This window comes from Ailuropoda melanoleuca, chromosome 8 (assembly GCF_002007445.2).
Source record: "Ailuropoda melanoleuca isolate Jingjing chromosome 8, ASM200744v2, whole genome shotgun sequence".
NCBI classification, from domain to species: domain Eukaryota; kingdom Metazoa; phylum Chordata; class Mammalia; order Carnivora; family Ursidae; genus Ailuropoda; species Ailuropoda melanoleuca.
In genome coordinates, this window is record NC_048225.1 from 78,394,628 (window position 1) to 78,413,934 (window position 19,307).

Below are 19,307 nucleotides of genomic sequence, written 5' to 3' on the forward strand. Positions count from 1 at the left end.
ATGCCTCCTTTTCTTTATTTATACAGTCTTCCCAGCCCCTGTGTTCTGGCTCAAACCCTGCCCTCTTTAAAGGGTGGTTCCTGACTCCTTCTGCCTGAAATGAACATCTGCTGCAATTACAAAATGTATCATTCACTTTGTCACCAACATACTGTTTCATTTTATTTAGATGTTTCATATATGGATGTCCGGCATTCTCCCATTAGACTACTTCTCAAAGACAAGTCTGAAGCTTTCTTTTTAGCTGCCAGGGTGGCAAGTGCATTTCTGCATGTTCAGCAAGCGTCCCTAATTCCAGGATTGAAGCAGCCACAAAAGGCCAAAGGATTAACCTCATCCTTTTTCTAGTTGTGGTATTTAAGTAGATTGCACTTCATCTAAAGCAATATTTGAGTAGTTTTGATTTTTCCCTGATGATCTATGCTTTGGTTTCATGTTTTATATTGGAGAGAAAGAAACCATACTAATCCTTGCTTCTTTAGATTGGATTTGTTAATTGTTTACATAGTGAACATAGATCTTTTCACGTCGATTATATATGCCAAAAACTCCTTTCTTCTGAGTACAAAAGTCCTATGTCCCAAATTTAAAATTTTTTCAATTTAAATAGTCATACACAGAAAGAAATTTCCCTCAAAACTAACAATGGTAAGTACAGCTTCAGACACTGTTTCTGTCCCTTTTCTCCTGTACTTAATAGAGTTTTACTAACTCCTAATGATTGGAATGGAATTCAGATACCCTAGTCTTTTCCTGAAAACTGTCCATACTATATTCACATGGATGTATCTGACTTCATCGTGGATCTCTACTCCAGCTAAACTGGCAGTGGACTCAGTATCAGCCATGCACACCTGGGGCTTGTCTGCTTTCTGTCTGGGAATAGCCTTTCAGTCTTTCTAAATCTACATATTTTTTCAAATCCAGCTCACATCTAATCTCTGATCATCACTTATACCTTCCTGTGTTACAGTCCTAAATAGAGAGAATTCTCAGGAAATACTGTTGCATTATAGCTTACATGCTCAAGTAAGTGCTTTTAAATATCTGCTTTATTTTACTTAAATGCCATTAAAGAATTTAAGGGAAGCTCTTTGAAACTAATTTGTTCATTTGTTACTGTCCCCTGGGTCAGCTTACAGCTCTGCATGGGCAGCACTTTGCATCATAGGAGAGATTAGACTTTTTGGGGGTATGGTATATTGGAGTGGGGTGTGAGGGAAAACCAGCTAAGGAGTCTAAACACATTGCCAGCTCTTCTGAGTCAGTTCTTCACTGAAGGACTTCAGTGAAGTCATTAGATTTATTTAAGTTTATTCCTGGCCTGAGATGAGTTTTTAAGAACCTGAGTACAAAGCCAAGAGTAGACAGAACTGTCAGGAGAGCAAATGAAAAAAAGTGTAAAGAAGGGCAGCCTGGAGGCGGAAGGGGGGAGGGGCAGTTGGGGGCAGTGAGGGAGTGGGGAGTAGAGTAAGTGCTTATCTGCCGCTCACTTTTACTAGTTCCGCAAACTCTTGTGAGGTTGGGCCAGCTCCATTTTAAATGATCAGCCTTGGAAAGGAAGCCACCAGTCAATCTATTCTTTTTTTTTTTTTAATCTGTTCTTAATTATTAAATTATAAATGCCTCCTCCTTAATTATAAAATAATGGGAGGTGGTGTATTTCAAATAGGACCCATTTTGTTCTTGGTGATATTTAAATAGACTCTTGGAAAGTTTTTCCCCTTCCTCTCCTCCTCCTCCTTCCTTTTTGTGTAGAATATACTGCAGTATTTCCAAGTATACTGTTAACAGAGAAGTGATTTTAAAACAGAGAATTAAGTCTTTAGATTAAGGTTAGTTCTTCATTCAGCTACCACTTTAATAAAATAAGCAATTTCAGTTAATATATATATATATGAATAAATCTAAATAATAAATATAGTTATGTATATATAAATTGTAGTTATCATGACTTGGCATTTTATGCTAGGTTTGGGCAATTATGGGGTAAATAAAAGAAATCAAAGAAATTCCTGTGGAGCACAGTTGTAGTTGGTGCATTCCTATTGGAAAATAATGTGTTTTCATTTCAGAGCAAAGACTACAAAGCTGACATTGGTATTTAATGAGCTAAAGGAATAATGCCTCTTTTAAGCACATGACCATTTGGGTCCTGCAGGAGCTTTTGAGCGTGTTTATTCAAGTGCTGACCATACAGACTATATTACTTCTCCACTATTATGTGCAGACTACAAGCTGTAGTGGCGACACCTGCTCTCAGGCCCCACTGTCTTGCATACCGTGAAATACTTATGTATTAGACTTTTAGTTCTTGAAGTTTGGCTAGATTTATCAACTTTCATTCAGAGGAAAGAAAGAAATAAAAACCATATGTAAATGTAAAACAAATGAAAACTGGAATGTAGTTCTTTGGTTAATTTATGTAGCCTAGCTAATTTCTTTTCAAACATCTTATCCATTTACTTGTAGTTTTTCTCTTATCTAAATGTAATAGCTTATAGGGGGACATATGGAAGTGTCTTCCATCTGCCGCAGGTGATTTCCATGTCATTTTCTTGAACGTACTTTTAATCCTGTTATTAGTAAATTCTGTATCTGTCCTCTTGGGCAAATAAACTCACCAATCAGATCTTTTCTTAAAGGTGCGTTTTATGTTAATACAGTTTGGGCACATGATGGCATTGTTTAGAAACCTTTGTTTGAGAACTTTAATGATTGGATTTTGCAGTACCGATTACTTATAGCCAAGTAAGTTACTATTTCCATCAACACTATACTTAGTTTCCGTGTGAAATGAAAAATATTTTTTAATTTAACACTCCCCTCCCCCATTTTTTGACACACTGAAGTCCAAGCTAAAACGATGACTCCTGGACTTGCATTTGTGTCCATCCTGCAAAGTGTCTGTCCGTTTGTCCATCGATCCACCTCCAGAGAACTAGCCTGTCTCATGATGAGAGCCCCCACACTCCTCAAGTCAAATGCATTTGTTTCTGAAGGAACTACCAAGTGATAGTGAGCATATTGCTAAATAACTTGAGTTTTATTTCTTTTCTTATGGCTTTTACGCTGTTTTGCTATGTGTTAGCATTTTCCCTCTTTTCTTTTAGAAATCCATAAATATTGCACTTGCTTTCATTTTGACCTTTCTTCTTACTAATTTAGATTTTAAATAAAACAGGTAGACACCGTCCCCTAATGTAATTCATGTCTTTTTAAAAATTAAGCTCCTGTTGTAATTGTTTTTAACTCACTTCTTCATTTGGGCATCAGTTATTCATTTATTTACTCAGTATTTATTTAATTAATCTGTGACCACAGTGACCAGGAGCTGTTGGGTAGTGGACATGCCAAGATGCACATGTTGTAGTTAAGTCATGGGCTTCACAGATAAGTAGGGAAGATAGACAGATACAAAAATGATTGCCATAGACTGCTCATTACTGTGTGGTAATGAAGAAACAGGACAGGATGCAAAGGCAGAGGAGGGAGGTAATGATAGGGATGACTTGAATTGATAGGGGCGCCTGGGTGGCACAGCGGTTAAGCATCTGCCTTTGGCTCAGGGCGTGATCCTGGCGTTCTGGGATCGAGCCCCACATCAGGCTCCTCCGCTATGAGCCTGCTTCTTCCTCTCCCACTCCCCCTGCTTGTGTTCCCTCTCTCGCCGGCTGCCTCTATCTCTGTCAAATAAATAAATAAAATCTTAAAAAAAAATTATTGGGATGACTTGAAAGAGAAAGTGACATTTGAGTCTTGATAGCAAGGAGGGGTGCCTCACTGGCTCAGTCAGAAGAGCGTCCGACTCTTGATCTTGGGGTCATGAGTTCAAGCTCCACATTGAGTGTAGAGATTACTTAAATAAGTAAAACTTAAAAAGATTAACAAGGGAAGACAAGGAATGATATTTTGGGCAATGAGAATAGCATATGTGAGAACCAGAAGTATCATAAAATAACGGCATGTTGGGGAAGAAGCTTCACGAGAACATTGGGCTTAGGTGTCAAGGTGACAGATGTAATTGGAAAGGCAGAAGAGATCTAGATTGTCTGAAGGGTGTCTTACAGTTAGGGTTGTGTGCTAACCTTTGAACCTGTGGGCCAGAGACTACCTTCAAATAGTTATGTAATTAAGTGTGGTGTTTTAGGAAGAAAATTTTGGAGACGGCAAGAAATAAAGGGAAATGTGGAGAGACTGGCAATAAATATGGAGAGTAGTTAAACTATTAGGATAGTCCAGGGGAGAAATAATAGAGCTTTTTTTTTTTTTTAAGATTTTATTTATTTATTTGACAGAGAGAGAGACAGCCAGTGAGAGAGGGAACACAAGCAGGGGGAGCGGGAGAGGAAGAAGCAGGCTCCCAGTGGAGCAGGGAGCCCGATGTGGGGCTCGATCCCAGGACCCTGGGTTCACACCCTGGGCCAAAGGCAGACGCATAACGACTGAGCCACCCAGGTGCCCCCAATAATGAGAGCTTTTTGAACCAAGGCTGTGACAGCAGGGACAGAAAGGGCTGGGTATGGGGGATACTGAGCATATCATTTTCCAGGTGCCTTCAGGGAGACATGGGAGCGATTTGATGTGCTTGATGATAAATGCTAAGTCATTGCTCTTCTCATTGCTATTCTCTCCTCTCTTTCTTGTCCCCTTCACAACTTCCCAGTCCTGTCCTGTCTTTAATTTTAAGGAAAGGAGCTGCATATAAAATGTTTTTTGTAGAGAAGGCCGCTTATTAGATCTTACCTATTCTCACTGACTGCTCCTTTAGTGATAACCAGTCTGTCCCTTACAGCTGAGCTGTGCTGTCGGATCAGCTTCTGCTAGGTTCCGTCGAAGGCGTTAGGGTTTGAACTCCGTTAACAATTAGACTCTCAGAGAAAGTGACCAAACCAATTGACATTTTAGCCAAATTTAGTGCCTCAAAATCAGCAACTTTGAGGGAGGATTCATATGTCATGGGGCATTTCACTTCCTCTGTGGTGTGCCCTTCCCTGATTTGGTAAAGAATATTGTCTCTGGCAATTTTGTATCAATAAGTTATATAAAAGAGGACATAATAAGCCACATGTACTTGGAAAGTTACACGAATATAATGAAGAGCTATTTTTCCTTTATGATGCTTCTCAGATTTAAGCATTGCTTTGTGTCCATGGCAACCACACCGGTCCAGGCTTTCTTCTTTTTACATTTGGCTCACTGCGAGAGCTTTATGACTTGTCTACCTTCAGTCTCTTCCTCTCTTAGACTCCCTTGCCCTCTGCTACCAGATTCATCTTTCCAAAGATTTGTCTCCATTATATGGTTCACCTGTCTGTTGTCTGATATAAGCCCATCATCTGCATTCCCTTTTCATTATAATCTGGCCTCAGAGATGCCTATTAGACACATTATTGCACAGTCATAAGGATCCCCTAATGTCCTAGTCATGGGTCTTGTTTCTGCTATAAGTCTATAATGCCCTTGAGGATAGAGACCATATTAGGCACTAGTTGTATATTCCGCTAGCACCGGGCACACCTCTGGGCTCATGGTGTGTACATAGAGAATTGAATATTTCCTCTTTCACCTTTTGCCCCTGGGCTCATTTAGTCCTCTCTATTCCCACTTGGTCTAAGGCGTGTTTCTGGTTATTTTGTGTTGTTAATTTCCTTCTCCTTCCTAAAGTAGTTGACAGTTTTATAGCATATATTATCCAAAGTTTGCAGGGTATTTTAAAAACCAGTATTATGATATCTTTGTTTTTAAATATAGAAACCTCTCTCTACCAGAAACCACAATGACTCAGCTACTTGCAAGTGTAAAATGGTTTCTGCAGTTTTAGGTGGCTAGTCTTTATGATGGTTATAGATTCATAGTAGCCTTTTTTGGAAGCATAACATTTAGTATCAATCATGGCATTACTACAGTTAACCGGGTAGACCTTTTGTACAAAGATGTGTATAGACGTAGATTCAGGGGGAAAAAAACAACTTGACGCTCATGAAAGATATATTCTACAATGCTTTTAAATTTTTTAATACCACTATGATATTTTTATTCAGTGTCCTTTTTTTTTTTATAAAATTGAGATAAAATAACTGCCTTGTCATAAGAACGTAGAATAACTGTGAAGAACAAAGACTATAAGGTAAGCTTACTTACCATCTGCTACACGGAAGTAACTAAATTCATTCCTCAGCAAACCCACAAGTTGCTGTGTTGTGGCGTTGTGGGGTCTCTCCGGGAGAGCTGAAACCATAAATACTGAATCTATAAATGTCAGGGGGTCACTTTAGTTGACTCTTAGTGGCTAAAGGAGAGATTCAGAAGGACCTGTAAAATAATAATCCTTTAAAGTAAAGATGAATGATGAATGAGTGAAAAAAAGAAGTTGAAACCAGAATCTTACTTTATATTCATGTTTTTCTCTAATAACTTGTCAGTAAAGATTATTTAAAACTTTACTTCCTCTCCCCTGTGAGCCTCGCCCTGACATTTCCTAGTTGGAGAAAGAGATCATACATGAGAAAGAAGTAAACAGTTTCAAGTAGTGATGAATGTTGTGAAAGAAAGAATACCAGAGAATCCAGCGTGTTACTGCTCTCCATTAGATAAGATGGTAGGAGAAGGCCTCTGTGAGCAAAATAACATTTGAGTTGAATGGTGTGGTGGACCCAGCCACATGACAACCAGAGGTAAAAGCAAGTGCAAAGGCCGTAAGGCAGGAGAAGTTTTGTATGTTCAAACAGAGAGGGGGCCAGTGTGAGTGGAGGGCAGTGAGTAAGTGAGATGTAGAAAGGAAGAAGGTGTGGTCAGGGAGCTAGACAGGGGCCAGATCAGTAGAGACATATAAACAGTAGCAAAATGTTGGCATTTGAGTTTAAGGGGAAGCCAGTATAAGTTTTAAGCAGGGAGAAATTGTATCTGATTTATGGTTTTAAGACATTTGGATTGAGAGATTCTGGTGTGTGGAATGTGAATTGAAAAAGAAGCGAGAATGGAGACGAGTCAGATGTTATTTCCAAAGGCAGAGTCAGGGCGCGATTGTTGCTTGGACTAAGGTGGTGACAGTGAGGATGGAAAAAGACAGATTCAGATAATGTTGTATATAGAGCTGACAGGACTTGTAGATAAATTGGGCTTGGAAGGCTGAGGGAAAGTGGGAAATCAAGGATGTTGTAGAAATCGGGCAGACGTGGCTGGCTCAGTCAGAAGAGCATACAACTCTTGATCTCCGGGTTGTGAGTTTGAGCCCCACGTTGGGTGTAGCAATTACTTAAAATTACTTAAAATTACTTAAAATAAAAACTCAAAAAATACTGACTTGCAAAACATGAACAAAGCACGTCTTTTAGCGGTGCTCTCATTACCCCATATTATAGGAGTGGAGTAAGACTGTGCGTGGACGTGGATGGCGCAGTGTCTGGCCCACAACAGGCGCTTGGGAGATTTTTATTCCTACCTCTACCTCAGCACGTTTTTATTAGGAATTTGTATTCTCACATTACTAATTATTTAGGTCACCAAATTTCAAGCAAACGACTAGAGATGCCATCAGTGAATATTATGTGAGATTGAATCATTCATCAACCCAGTAATTATTTCCTGAGCTCTTTGTGTCTGTGGTCACTCTGCTGGGTGCTAGGAGCATGTTGGTGAGTGAAGCAAATGCAGAATGTTCCCGTAAGGAGCATTCTGTCTGGTAGGGTCAATTATTTCCTAATAAAGTATAACTAGTTATTAATTCACACCTGGCATAATTGGGAAGAATATCATGACATAATAGGAGAACATCTCTTCATGGCGTTCATATTCTCCCTCTTTTACCGCATTCATTCCCATATTTTTCCAGTGCTTTCTCAACCCGTGTCTTGGCTCCAGATTCATCTTTCCCATGGTCTGTGGAACATCTCCAACAGATTGCCACATATTTCTTGCTAACTCCATTCACCCTGCACCCTTTCCTGGCCCCAGTGCTTTCCCTATCATTTATTACCTATGCTATCATCCCAGTTTACCAACCTAGAAATGTCACAGTCATTCATAATGTTAGCAACTTCATGAGATTACTGTTTTAAACCTTATTTCCTTAATAAAAAATGAGACTCAAAGAGGTTAGCTTTCCTCAAGTCACACAGTTACTGGACATTAAATGTTGGTTTTAAATCCAGGTCTGTCTGACATCTCAGTTTTTGTTCTTTCAAAAACATTTTGAAGATTGTTAAAATTTTTAAAAGAAAAAATGATGGAGAAAAAACATTCCAGAAAGAGGGAAGAGCATCTTAAAAGGCTCAGAAATATTAAAGTACCAATATCTTTAATCAGAGAAATACTTATCTGCCGTTCTCCTACTCATATTTTATCCATTTTGAATACTGAACCATTTTGACAATTATGGGGTAGCCGTTACGTGTCAAGTAACTGCCTCTGCTCAGTTTTTAGGACAAGAAGGATGGTACATGATACCTATCTCTAATTGCCTTAGCAGGGGAGAGGGCCGCTAACCATTGATTTCCATGCAACTCATTAAAGTGTAAGTCTGCAAGTGCTGTGAGAGAGAGAGCACACAGGAGCTCTCACGGGGTGAGGTGGAAACATGGAGCAAACAGTGGGCCAGGTGTCCCAACGTGGGATTGAAGGGTGGTTCCTGCAGGAGGTAATATCAGAGTTGAATTTTGACAGATTAAGGACAGGTAAGTGAAGTAAAGGGGAAGCACAGTTCAAGAAAAGGAGACACGGAGTTACCAGGCATATGCAGGGAACTCCAAGTAGCTTGAGTATTGTAGACAGTGGAGATCCCAGCATCTCATTCCAAGGGTTGATCTGAAATCAGAAGAGCTGGGAGTGGAGAAGAGGGAATAGTTTTGAGAGATGGTGAGGAGGTTGAATCCACTAGACTTGAATGATGGGTTCAGGGTACTCTGGGATGACACCTGGGTGCCTCCTATATAATTGGGCAGGTGGGGAACCCATTAGCCAGGATAGGAGATGTCAGAGAAGGATCTGCACTGGGGAAGAAATGGTGACTTTGGATGCTGAGATCAAGTTACATGTGAGGCTGCATATATCCTGTAAGGAGACAGACAGACAGGTTGGGAGCTCTGGAGAGAGGGCTGATCGTGTGATGTGTTGTTCAGTAGTGATTAACAGGAAGGGTACGGGTAGGATCAGCAGGGTACAGGTGCTGCTCTTTGAGCACAAGTTTTTGCTCCGTTTTTGTTTCCCATTTCTTTTAGAACCCAAGACACCCTAGTCCATCAGTATATTCACAGTGACATGACTGTGTAAATTCTGTTGTTTGCACTGGACTAATTTGATTAGCCTGTTGGATCCAGCCTGTTTAAGTCTACTTCCTTCAGTGCTTAATAACTCAAGTTAGATTTTAAACATTTGGGAGCTCCCTGCTCCATGGTGAGCCTACTTTTCCCTCTGCCAATCTCTCTCTCTCTGTCTCTCGTGAATAAATAAATAAAATCTTTAAAAAAATAGATTTTCAACATTTGGTAGTTATCCAGACACTATAGTTGCCGTTACCACTTACTAACAACATGATCTTGGACAAGTCACTTCACTGTTCTAAGCTCAGGTGCCTCCAACGTGAAAAGGCCATAATTGGTTGTTAGGATTTAATGCAGTAATGCTTACACTCAGGGCTTGTAAAGTTCATAGCCTTTATAGATACTGAATAAATAACTGTTATTATTCATACTGTTGGTTACTCACACATCTACCAGAGTTTGTGATGTATAAGTGACATTGTTAGGCCCTGCTTGGAACAAATATGAGTATGAGATAGGTAAAGGAACCCACTATGCAGGAAGACCCCTGTGTTGGTTTTCTGCTACCATCACGTAAGTCAGCCTGGGGCAATACTGAGTAGATGCAGGACCTGACCTCCCACGGGAGGTGAAGAGGGAGCAGATCACCTCCAGTAAAAGGAGAGGAAAAATCAGCTCCATTCTCAGCATTTTGCTACCTCTGAAATTCTACCGAATCCATCTGAAGTTCTGAGGCCAGGGGCAGGGGTCGGGAAGTAGTACAGCTGGACTACCTCTTACCATCGTTATTCCAGAACACGGACTTGCCTGTGCAGAAAACCCCTGACCGTCCCCATCTCGACATACTCATTTTATAGAAACATTCACTTGCTAATACATGGGCCGGCCCATATAACTACTCCACTGAAAATATTATTTTTCACAGTGACAGCTATTAAACTACACTCAACATTCTAGGAGGTAACATGCAGACGCCAGAGAGAGCAAATGGAGTGGAGAACTGGAGGTGGACCACGGGAAGAAGTAGACGTGGTTCACAACTTATCAAGATGACTAGAGCACCTCATTATTTTTAACAGCCATGACAAACGATACACACGTACACTCATACACACATACAACAATGAAAAGTAAAATGCTGATCCAGCATGAGAGAATCAAGGAACAGTCTGGATTTTATAGATCATTATTTTAATCTGATCAGTTTAACCTAAAAAACAGGCCCCTGCTAACATTTATTTATGCTTCTGCTTACCTTGAAAATAAACAATAAACGTAAGCCTTATACAAACCGCCTGGAGAGGGGGATGAGTGACCTGAGACAGCCTCCATTTTCAAGGCTGCATCACGGACACGGCTCCAAGAAGGCTGCTCTTCCGGAAACACTGTGGCTGACCTGCCAGGGAGGTGGCCTCTCTGACTGTGCGATTGAAGAAGAGTGCTCCTCGCTTCAAAATTGAGAGGGCAGTTGTCCTTTCTTATCATAAGTGTGTGTTCAGAAGTGATTCTTCAGGGAGGCTTGTGGACGCCCCACTCAACTCAAATATCTGAATCCTATGTTCTTTCACAGCAGAGCGCAGGCACAGGCTGTGGATCAAATCCATATGAGATAAAAGGGTTCAGCACAGTTTTCCTAATAAGATAGTTGTTTCTTTGTTTGCTTATTTAATGGGCTATGTTAGATGAAAGACAACAACAGTGCGGGAAATGCAGGGCTCCCTGCCATTCAGCTGGGCTCTGGGATCTTGGCTTCCTGGCTCTGCCTCAAGTTAAGTTTTGTGATCCTAAACCGGTCACTTACCTGCTGCCTCCGTCTTTTCATCAGTAGGATAAACATGATAGACTCTGATGTTCTCTAGGGTCTAACAACACCACATTTTCGTATGATTCTGCTATCATATCTAGAGTATCCTTCTTAGTGTGGGTAGTGCTTTACTGGGGGACATTGTCCAAAAAAGTATGTTCTACCCAGGAGGTAGGATTGTGAACACTTTAGAATGATCCAGAAACCAGGTTATAAGAGGTCTAGTTAGCAGCAGGGATGGTTAGCTTGGAGAAAAGGAAATTAAGGCTTCCTCCAAATATTTTAATTAATGTCACATAGAAGAAGTAGACTTAATTCTATGTTGTTATAAAATATATTCCCCAACCCAGTGACTGGAAGTTTCACGTTTCTGGCTCATAGCAAGTAGTACTTTCTAAACAAATAAATGCCCAGTAATAAAATAGGCAGCCTTTTGAGATAACTGTCAATAAAGACAAGGAAGTAGAGGCCAAATGACCAACTCTTAGAGAGACTAGAAGTTCTTGTGTTACTAAAGGCATTAAGCTAGAATCTGACCACAAGAATTGCTACCATGACTATTCAGCATGTTATTAAATTATTGTGGGGTGGGAGAAAGTTCTCTCTTCTAGTAAAAAAAAAAAAAAAAAAAAAAAACTCCTTAAGATGCTTATGCCTTAAGTCTTACAAGAGGTCAGACCATTCTTAAACAGTAGGTAAGTCTATATTTTACAGGAATCTTTTTTTTTCCCCTTTGAATTCCTATAAACTTGTTACCTGAACTACCCACCACGATGTCAGTTACTTACGTATTTTATTTTGTACCCCAATTCTTCAGGATATGAATTCCAGCTACAAAATAATGAGACTTATTTCCCTGTGATATAACTTAAATGCCTAGTCTCATGACGTTTCATTTTGGCCTTTTCTTCAAGTAGCGTGAATAATACATAAAGTTAAAAGCAGCATCTGGTGGTATCATTCTGCCTCCAGAAGCACGTAGCAGAGCCCGAGCTTGAATGGCAGAGTGCGCGTTGTGCAGGATTTTACATGTGTGCAAGATACCAGTACTACGTCCTGTGTCATCTTGATTTGACCTCTCTGTTGGATCTTAGGAACTTGCCAAATTATTGAGGGTTCATCTTTTAAAAAGGGGACCCTGGGTGGCTCAGTCAGTTAAGTATCTGCCTTGGGCTCAGATCATGATCCCGGGGGTCCTGGGATGGAGCCCAGAATCAGGCTCCCTGCTCAGCGGGGACCCTGCTTCTCCCTCTCCCTTTGCCCCTCCCCCTGCTCATGTCCTGTCCCGCGTGCTCACTCTCTCAAATAAATGAATAAAATCTTTTAAAAATCAATATAAAAAAATAAAAAGCTGTCTATCCTACAAAAAAGAAATAACTAGAGAATTCAGTTTTTGCCCTTTTACCTTTCCAAGTTGAGAAGAGTATAGGTCCTTTCCTACTTATTACAAAGTGTTTAAATCTTCAAGGTTAGAACTGAGGAGGCAGTTGATCTCACAGGAATGTCTTTTGTCATTTTATTTGGCTAATTCTCTTTCTAATATTAATACACCAGGGTCCTTTTTGTCTTTCTAACCCAAAGCCAGGTGAATACAAAGCATTTTACACTTGCTCTCCTCTTCTGTAGGACTTCCTGGAAACACTAGCACCCACCCTGTTTTAGGCACTGTGAGAGATTCCTTGATATGCATTAACTTACTAAGTGTTCAGAGCAACTTGGCTAGGTACGTGACATTGGCATTTTACAGAGACTCAAAGAATATTAAGTAATTTACCCATGTCATACAAGTAAATGTGACTAAAAGAGAGTATAATAAGCAATGCTCTATTTTGCTCCTAAAGGTATGTTTAATTCTCCTTACCCTTGGATTTAGGTCCCAGCCAGTCACACTAGTAGGAGCCCACTTTTGTCTGCATCCATTGTGAATACAAAAGATGGGACCAGATCATTACACAGTGTTGTTCCTCCTTTTATGGTGTCCACATTCTGCTTTATCTTTGTCTGAACGCCTCTCTGATTTCAAGTTCTTGCAGATTGGAAAACGTTTCCTTTTTCACCTTTGTAACTCCTGAAGTAACTACTTAGCATGTTTCTTTGCACTCAGTGTTCTTAATTACAATCCATAAATTAAGTCGAGTATGCTTTTCATTTTACAATGGGAGTCATTTATGTCCTGCACATGTCCAGCAATCATGACACAGTGGAGTGGCTCAGGGAGACCACTCAAGCATGAGGCTCGAATTAGGACTGAATCACCGTCCACCTGAATCCAGCACTCCAGAGAGCCTTCTGTTCTTTAGAGAATGGCTTAGGGACCATTGCCTGGTCCTCTTTACCCTTCTCTCACTCTGCCTCATTGCATGATTCATCCAAATTTCCCATATTATCTTCAACTTGCTGTTGAACTTCCTTTACAGATTTTTTTTTTTAATCTTCATGCAAGTGTAAGGAAATTTGAGAAATCATGTATTTTTAACTGGTTAATTTAGAGGAGTTTTTTTTTTTTCTACCATTAGTTTCATCTTTGGACTATTTATAACTCAAAAATTTATTTCTCAGAAGTGTACTGTACTGAATCTCATCAGCAATAACTAAATTACTGGGGGGAGTTGGGGAGGGAGAAGAGAAAATGCTCACTGAGATGAGTCGCTCTTCTAGGGCTTCAGAAATGCCTGAAATCCATTCTTCCATTTCACCAAGTGATGTTCTAGAAGAGTTATTTTACCTGATATTGATCAATGGCTTGTTCTCAAAGGACAACCCCCAAAATAAGGGAACTTTTGAAAGCAAGGATGATGCTAGGGGCGGGGGGCTGTTTATATAGGGTGCTTTATTCACCAGAATGATACATGCCGAGATGGGTTGGGCTTGGGCTGGTGTCCCCATATATGCAGAACTGAATAAGCAGGTGTCTGAGAAGTCTGGTTTCCCTTGATGTGGAGAGGATGAGGAGATTGGGGTGGGCATGACAGCGTGGGATGTGTTTGTTCCTGTGTGGGTTCTGGCCTGGGGTGAGGGGAGATGAGCCCGCTCTCAGTGGTCTCATTTCCAGGCAGGGGACGCCTTCTGGGCCTGGGGGTCTTCCGCACCCTGTCTTCCGGCTGGAAATTCTGTACCTTCAGCCTTTGCCCTTCCCACCAGCTCGGCTTGTTCTGGGTCCGTGGGAGAGAGCTGTGGTTGCTCTGAGCTGCTGCTCCCTTTCCATCTTCCTCCTCACTCTTAACTGCACGTCTGGCCTGTGAAGCCCCAGGACCTGAAGCCAGTGCTGTGTGTCAGCAGCGACATCGTCTCCATCCCCCAAGGTGCCAGCTCTGCCGCCTCTGGTTCAGCATCTTGGTTCAGGGGCTGGTAGGAGTAGCCAGCTGGGCCTCATCCCACGTCCTCCTTCCTCCTGTTCTTCCTCAGGTTTCTCACTGCTCTAACCCCCATACCTTATGCGGGGCTCTGGTGTGGCCCCAGTTCCTCAGACTGGTTGGGGAAGGTAGGCTCCGGACCCAGGTCACTTCCCCATAAAAACACTGCTGCTCTTCCAGCAGGGGCCACTCAGAGCCGGGCCTGAACCTGCACCTTCACTTCCTCAAGGATAATGCATTTTTGAGGGGGAGGATGATGGAGAGATTAGGAAAACTGAAATATAGGACCACTTGTTTTAAGTGTAACTCGATTTGCTCATTAACATAGCATACTTTGGTTATTTCATTTAATAGAACTTCTTTTGTGAGCATCAGAGCCAAACCATAGTTGTGAAGTCCTTTGATTAATTTTGACTTCTTACCGGAATCCATTTGGGCAAGAAATTCTTTGTTTCTGGATTATATAAGAAAAAATAAATGCCTCTGCCAATGTTCTTTGAAATTAAGTCAGTTGCATGGAAACATTTCCCCTATCTTTAAAAAAAATATCAATCCAAAAGAAGTCGTGTAAGCAAAGGAGTCACTGAATTCTCCCTTCCTTTGCAAGTAAAAATGTCCCCTTGCTCTTAAACAGGAAGCTTCCATGGCAGTGCTTTTCACACTTACACAGCAGTAGCTGTCTTTTCAAACAGAATCTCGTGCAGAACTCCAGTATGTAAACAAGATAAAAATGGAGCTCTTCCCTCTGGTGTGTGTGTGTGTGTGTGTGTGTGTGTGTGTGTGTGTGTGTGTAGGGGTAGGCTGTGAAAGGCCCAGAACCTCTGCCCTCAACCTTACAGTCTTCCCCTTCCAGCTGAACCCGCCCAGCAGACATTTCCTCCAGAACCTCAGGGATCTGAGATAGATATATATATATATTTCATATTCTAATGGTTTTGATCATTTTACATTTACATTAAAATCTCTAGTTTTTAAATAAATCATTCTTGGAGGGGCCCCTGGGTGGCTCAGTTGGTTAAGTGTCCAAATCTTGATTTTGACCCAAGTCATAATTTCAGGGTCGTGAGATAGAGCCCTGCAACGGGCCAGTGCTGGACATGGAGCCTGCTTAAGATTCTCTCTCTCCCTCTCCCCCGCAACAAACGCACACTCTTTCTCTCTTAAAAAAAAAAAAGGAAAGCAAGCAAGAAAGAAAAGTCATTTTTAGAAAAAAAAGAAATAAATCATTTTTGGGGTGCCTGGGTGGCTCAGTCAGTGAAGCGTCTGCCTTCGGCTCAGGTCAAGATCTCAGGGTCTTGGGATCAAGTCCCACATCAGGCTCGTTGCTCAGCAGGGAGTCTGCTTTTCTCTCTGTCTGCTGCTCCCCCAGCTTTCTCTCTCTCTCTCTCAAATAAATACAAAAAAAAAAAAAAAAGAAAGAAAAGTCATTTTTGGAAGAAATAAAAGGCTTGACAACAATATATAAACACCTTAGTTAAGATTTTGTTAGTACTTGAAATGTTTAACAAAAAATGTTTTGAGATTTGGAAAAAAGAACTAAACAGTATTCTGTAAAAGCAGGCAATACTTCCCTTTTACCCTAATTCTGTAATTAACCTCTTTCTTTAACCAAGATCACAGAGATAAGCTGATGTTTCTATTTTGTTACTTGCAGAGATCTGTAATTCTCATTTGTCAGAGCAGGAAGCTAAGACCCGGAAAGAACTAGCTCTAGTTCTCCTCGTCCTCTTACTCTGTATCACACTACAACTTGCATGGAGAAACTGGCCTGGTATTCACTATAGAACCGAAGCACCAAGGTTTGGACTATGATTAGTTAATTGTTAGCTAAAGTTTAGAACCTGCTCCCAAAAGGGATCTTGTCTTTTTGCCTTCATTTGGCTGCCACTGACTATTTGCAACAAGGAAGTTCATATAACACATACCAAGACTGTAAAATTTTACAGCATGGATAATCCTCAGTTATATTATTAATAGAGAAGGATTAATTTGACCAAAGAGTATCAAAGTCATGTTTTGAGCTATTAACTGAGCGTTTTTCAGGGTCTGTGGCTTACGAAAGTTACTACTGCTTTGAGAATCTCAACTTCAGTGGTTCTTTAGACGTATACGCATTATTATGTGGTAGGTTTTTATGGTTTAACATACTGCATGTTTATAAAAATCTTACTTTTAATTATGGCTTCCCAGAATGCTGAAATACTTCACATTCTAGCGTTGCAAAAGTCATTATTGTTGCATAAACACTGCAACTTGAGGGTGTGTCGTTTCTTGGAAGCTCCGTCTTTGCTCTCTGTTCATCCTGTATCCTTTCGCCCTAAACCTCTCTTCTCGGTAGAGATTTCAGTCATCTAACCAGGATTGGAGCATCCCACTTTAAATACGCAGCATAAAATCCGACTTTGATCTGTTATCCTTATTAGAAAGCAAGAGTGAAGAGAGGTCAGCCTTTTAGCTGGCAGGCTGTCTGGGTTTTCTGCGAGCGTTACATGTGAAGAGAAGCTAGTTCATCTGTCTTCTGGCTTTAGGATTCAACAGCATAAGCTGTCAGACTAACACTGATTGAAGGTGGACCGGGAGGGGGAAGCACATCTGTCCAACCGCTCGCCATTGGCTTCTTATTACAGCATTCTCCCCTGAGACACACTCTGCATGCTCATTCACCTACCTCCTCCCCTGCCCTCCCCTCCCTTCCCTACCCCTTCATTACTGATTCACAGCGAGAGGCGGCAGCGGCAGCGGCGGCGGTAGCGGCGCTGCTTGTCACGAATCAAGGATTGCAATGAGCTCATCCTTTTCTCCTTGCAGCTTCACAACTGCCCCGGCTTCCTGGCTACTGCTGCTGCTGTCTGCTCACCCACACACACTCACGCACGCACACACACGCGCGCACGCACACACACAGGAACACAGACACACGCACTCTTACATGCTAGACCCTTCTAAGCTGATGGTACATTTTAACACATGTATCTGAACTCTCCTGCATCACTCTTGGCCATTTTCTTGCATTCGATTGCTTTTGCCGTCTTTTTTATTTAGATCAGAATTTGATTTCATTTTCCAGTCTACTTTGGGGCTCTTGCACAGTGGATAATTTAGCCAAAATGTTCTTCCTGTGGAGACGTTAGCTGACAATTCCCACCACAGACTGGCTTGTGCGTGCTCCTGGGGAGACCTAAGCCTGGCTGCCCTCCCACCGCAGTTCTCAAAATTGTGGATAAGAGATCCAGCTTTCTCATTCTGGATACCTACTTACTGCTCATGGAAGAAGGGGTGCCCTGCCCAGCCCCAGCTGCTAAGCTCACACCTCCTGCCAGAAAGTCCCAGGACATGCACGACGAGAGGAGCAAGCTGGTGAATGAGTATGCATGTCGAGTGCTGGAACTTCTGGGGATGGGGCATCGTCTGTTTGTGCCTCGGCTTCTGGCGGTGAGACTGTTTTTCATTGAACTTCATTTGTAGGGAATCTGCCACCCTCTGTGAGAATTCCTGTATCCCTGAAAGAGGCTTGCAGTCTCCTGTTTTCTTCTCCTCTTCTCCACACTACCAAGCAGGAAGTGCTGAGTGGCCGCTGCCCTGGGGCTCCGGCGGAGCCTGGTCCATGCCACTCCTTAATTGGCTAGAGGAGATAGGGCTCTTTTCTAAGAGCCCAGGGCCGTATTAGTGGCATTATCTCTGTGGCAGGGGAAAAAAAAATGTTTTCTGGCTGCCGAGACTCAGCAATAAAGCAGAATACCCAAGTGCTTGATTTAGGCATTCTGTTATTTACATCTCCAAAGGGTTAAATTTCACAACAGACCTATTGCGACTTATCTAGACTACTGTGGTTTGCGTTCTAACCTCACCATTTGATTGCCAACTTGATTTTTTTTTTCTGGATAGGGCATTTTACCCCCTAAAAATCCTTGGGTAGGAAATTGAAAATTTCTCTCCTGGAATGCTTGAACTGTGTATCTATGAAGCAGCTTAAAGCTGTTGGGTCTATACCGTGAATCTGGGGAGTCTGGCTTGCTTGTTTTTTGATTTCCTGAACAAGAGGAAAATCACCCTTCCTCCCTTCCTACCAAGGGTTAAAATTAAATACCCACAATCGCTGGTGCAGGGTTTCTTTTCAGTGGTGTGAGAACTATACCTAGCAACTGTTCTATAACGTAATTGGTCTACAGTGGTCCTATACCGTTATTTGGTAATTGAACAAGAATAATCAAGCTTTGTCTGTTTTATACAATGGAGTTTAATACCATTCCAGACTGTTCTTTCGTTATGGTGCTGTCATGTTACAGTCTTTTCGAAATACGATGTTGACTGAATTTAACACTTTTCTCTATATCTCTCTCTTCAGTCTAGTTCATCTCTGTTTATATTACCTTCACAGTTATCAGTTCAGCCTTCATGTATGTATTTGCATGCAGTATCATCCCCGTTGTTTAATCATAACAACATTTCAGGTAGCTGTATATACGAGGGGTTTTTCACCCTGAAGAAAGTCTGTTTATCATTGCGAGATGAAGTTAGAAGCAGTGACCACCATTCAATTATGGGGGAGGGGATATTTTTGAGAAATGCCATTTCTTTGTCATTTAAGAAAGAAATAAAAAGAGTTCAATACATATGTTTTAATGCCCAGGTGAGGTCATCAGTGCTCACTTGAATTGTTTCCCTGAATCTCATTTTTCTTACTAAAAGAGGAAACTGAAGGTTTATGTTCTATTAGAAAGGAGCTCTGTTTTTTTTTTTAAGTGAAATAAAAAAACATTTTATTCAGGAGCTCTGACACTATTAAGTGCTAAAATATATTTCAACAAATTCTCTACATCTCTTTGAGGAGTCTGTTTTGGGTCTCATATATTTTCATAATCTTAAAGAGTACTTAACTCTGTAGCTCCA

General features: G+C 41.2%; 1 protein-coding gene across 7 annotated transcripts in view; it reads left to right on the forward strand.

Moving 5' to 3' along the window:
* The window catches only part of RABGAP1L (RAB GTPase activating protein 1 like), a 741,419-nt gene that overhangs the window by 568,720 nt on the left and 153,392 nt on the right, over window positions 1–19,307 (forward strand). Inside the window, exon 1 of one of the 7 annotated variants that reach the window (XM_002928040.4) lies at window positions 17,444–17,849. The exons of the other annotated variants lie outside the window; for them this stretch is intronic. Within the exon in view, the coding sequence (XP_002928086.1) occupies window positions 17,682–17,849 (168 nt within the window). The 5' untranslated portion in view covers window positions 17,444–17,681. Of the gene's footprint in view, window positions 1–17,443; window positions 17,850–19,307 lie in introns of those variants that run through there. 7 annotated transcript variants of the gene reach the window in all.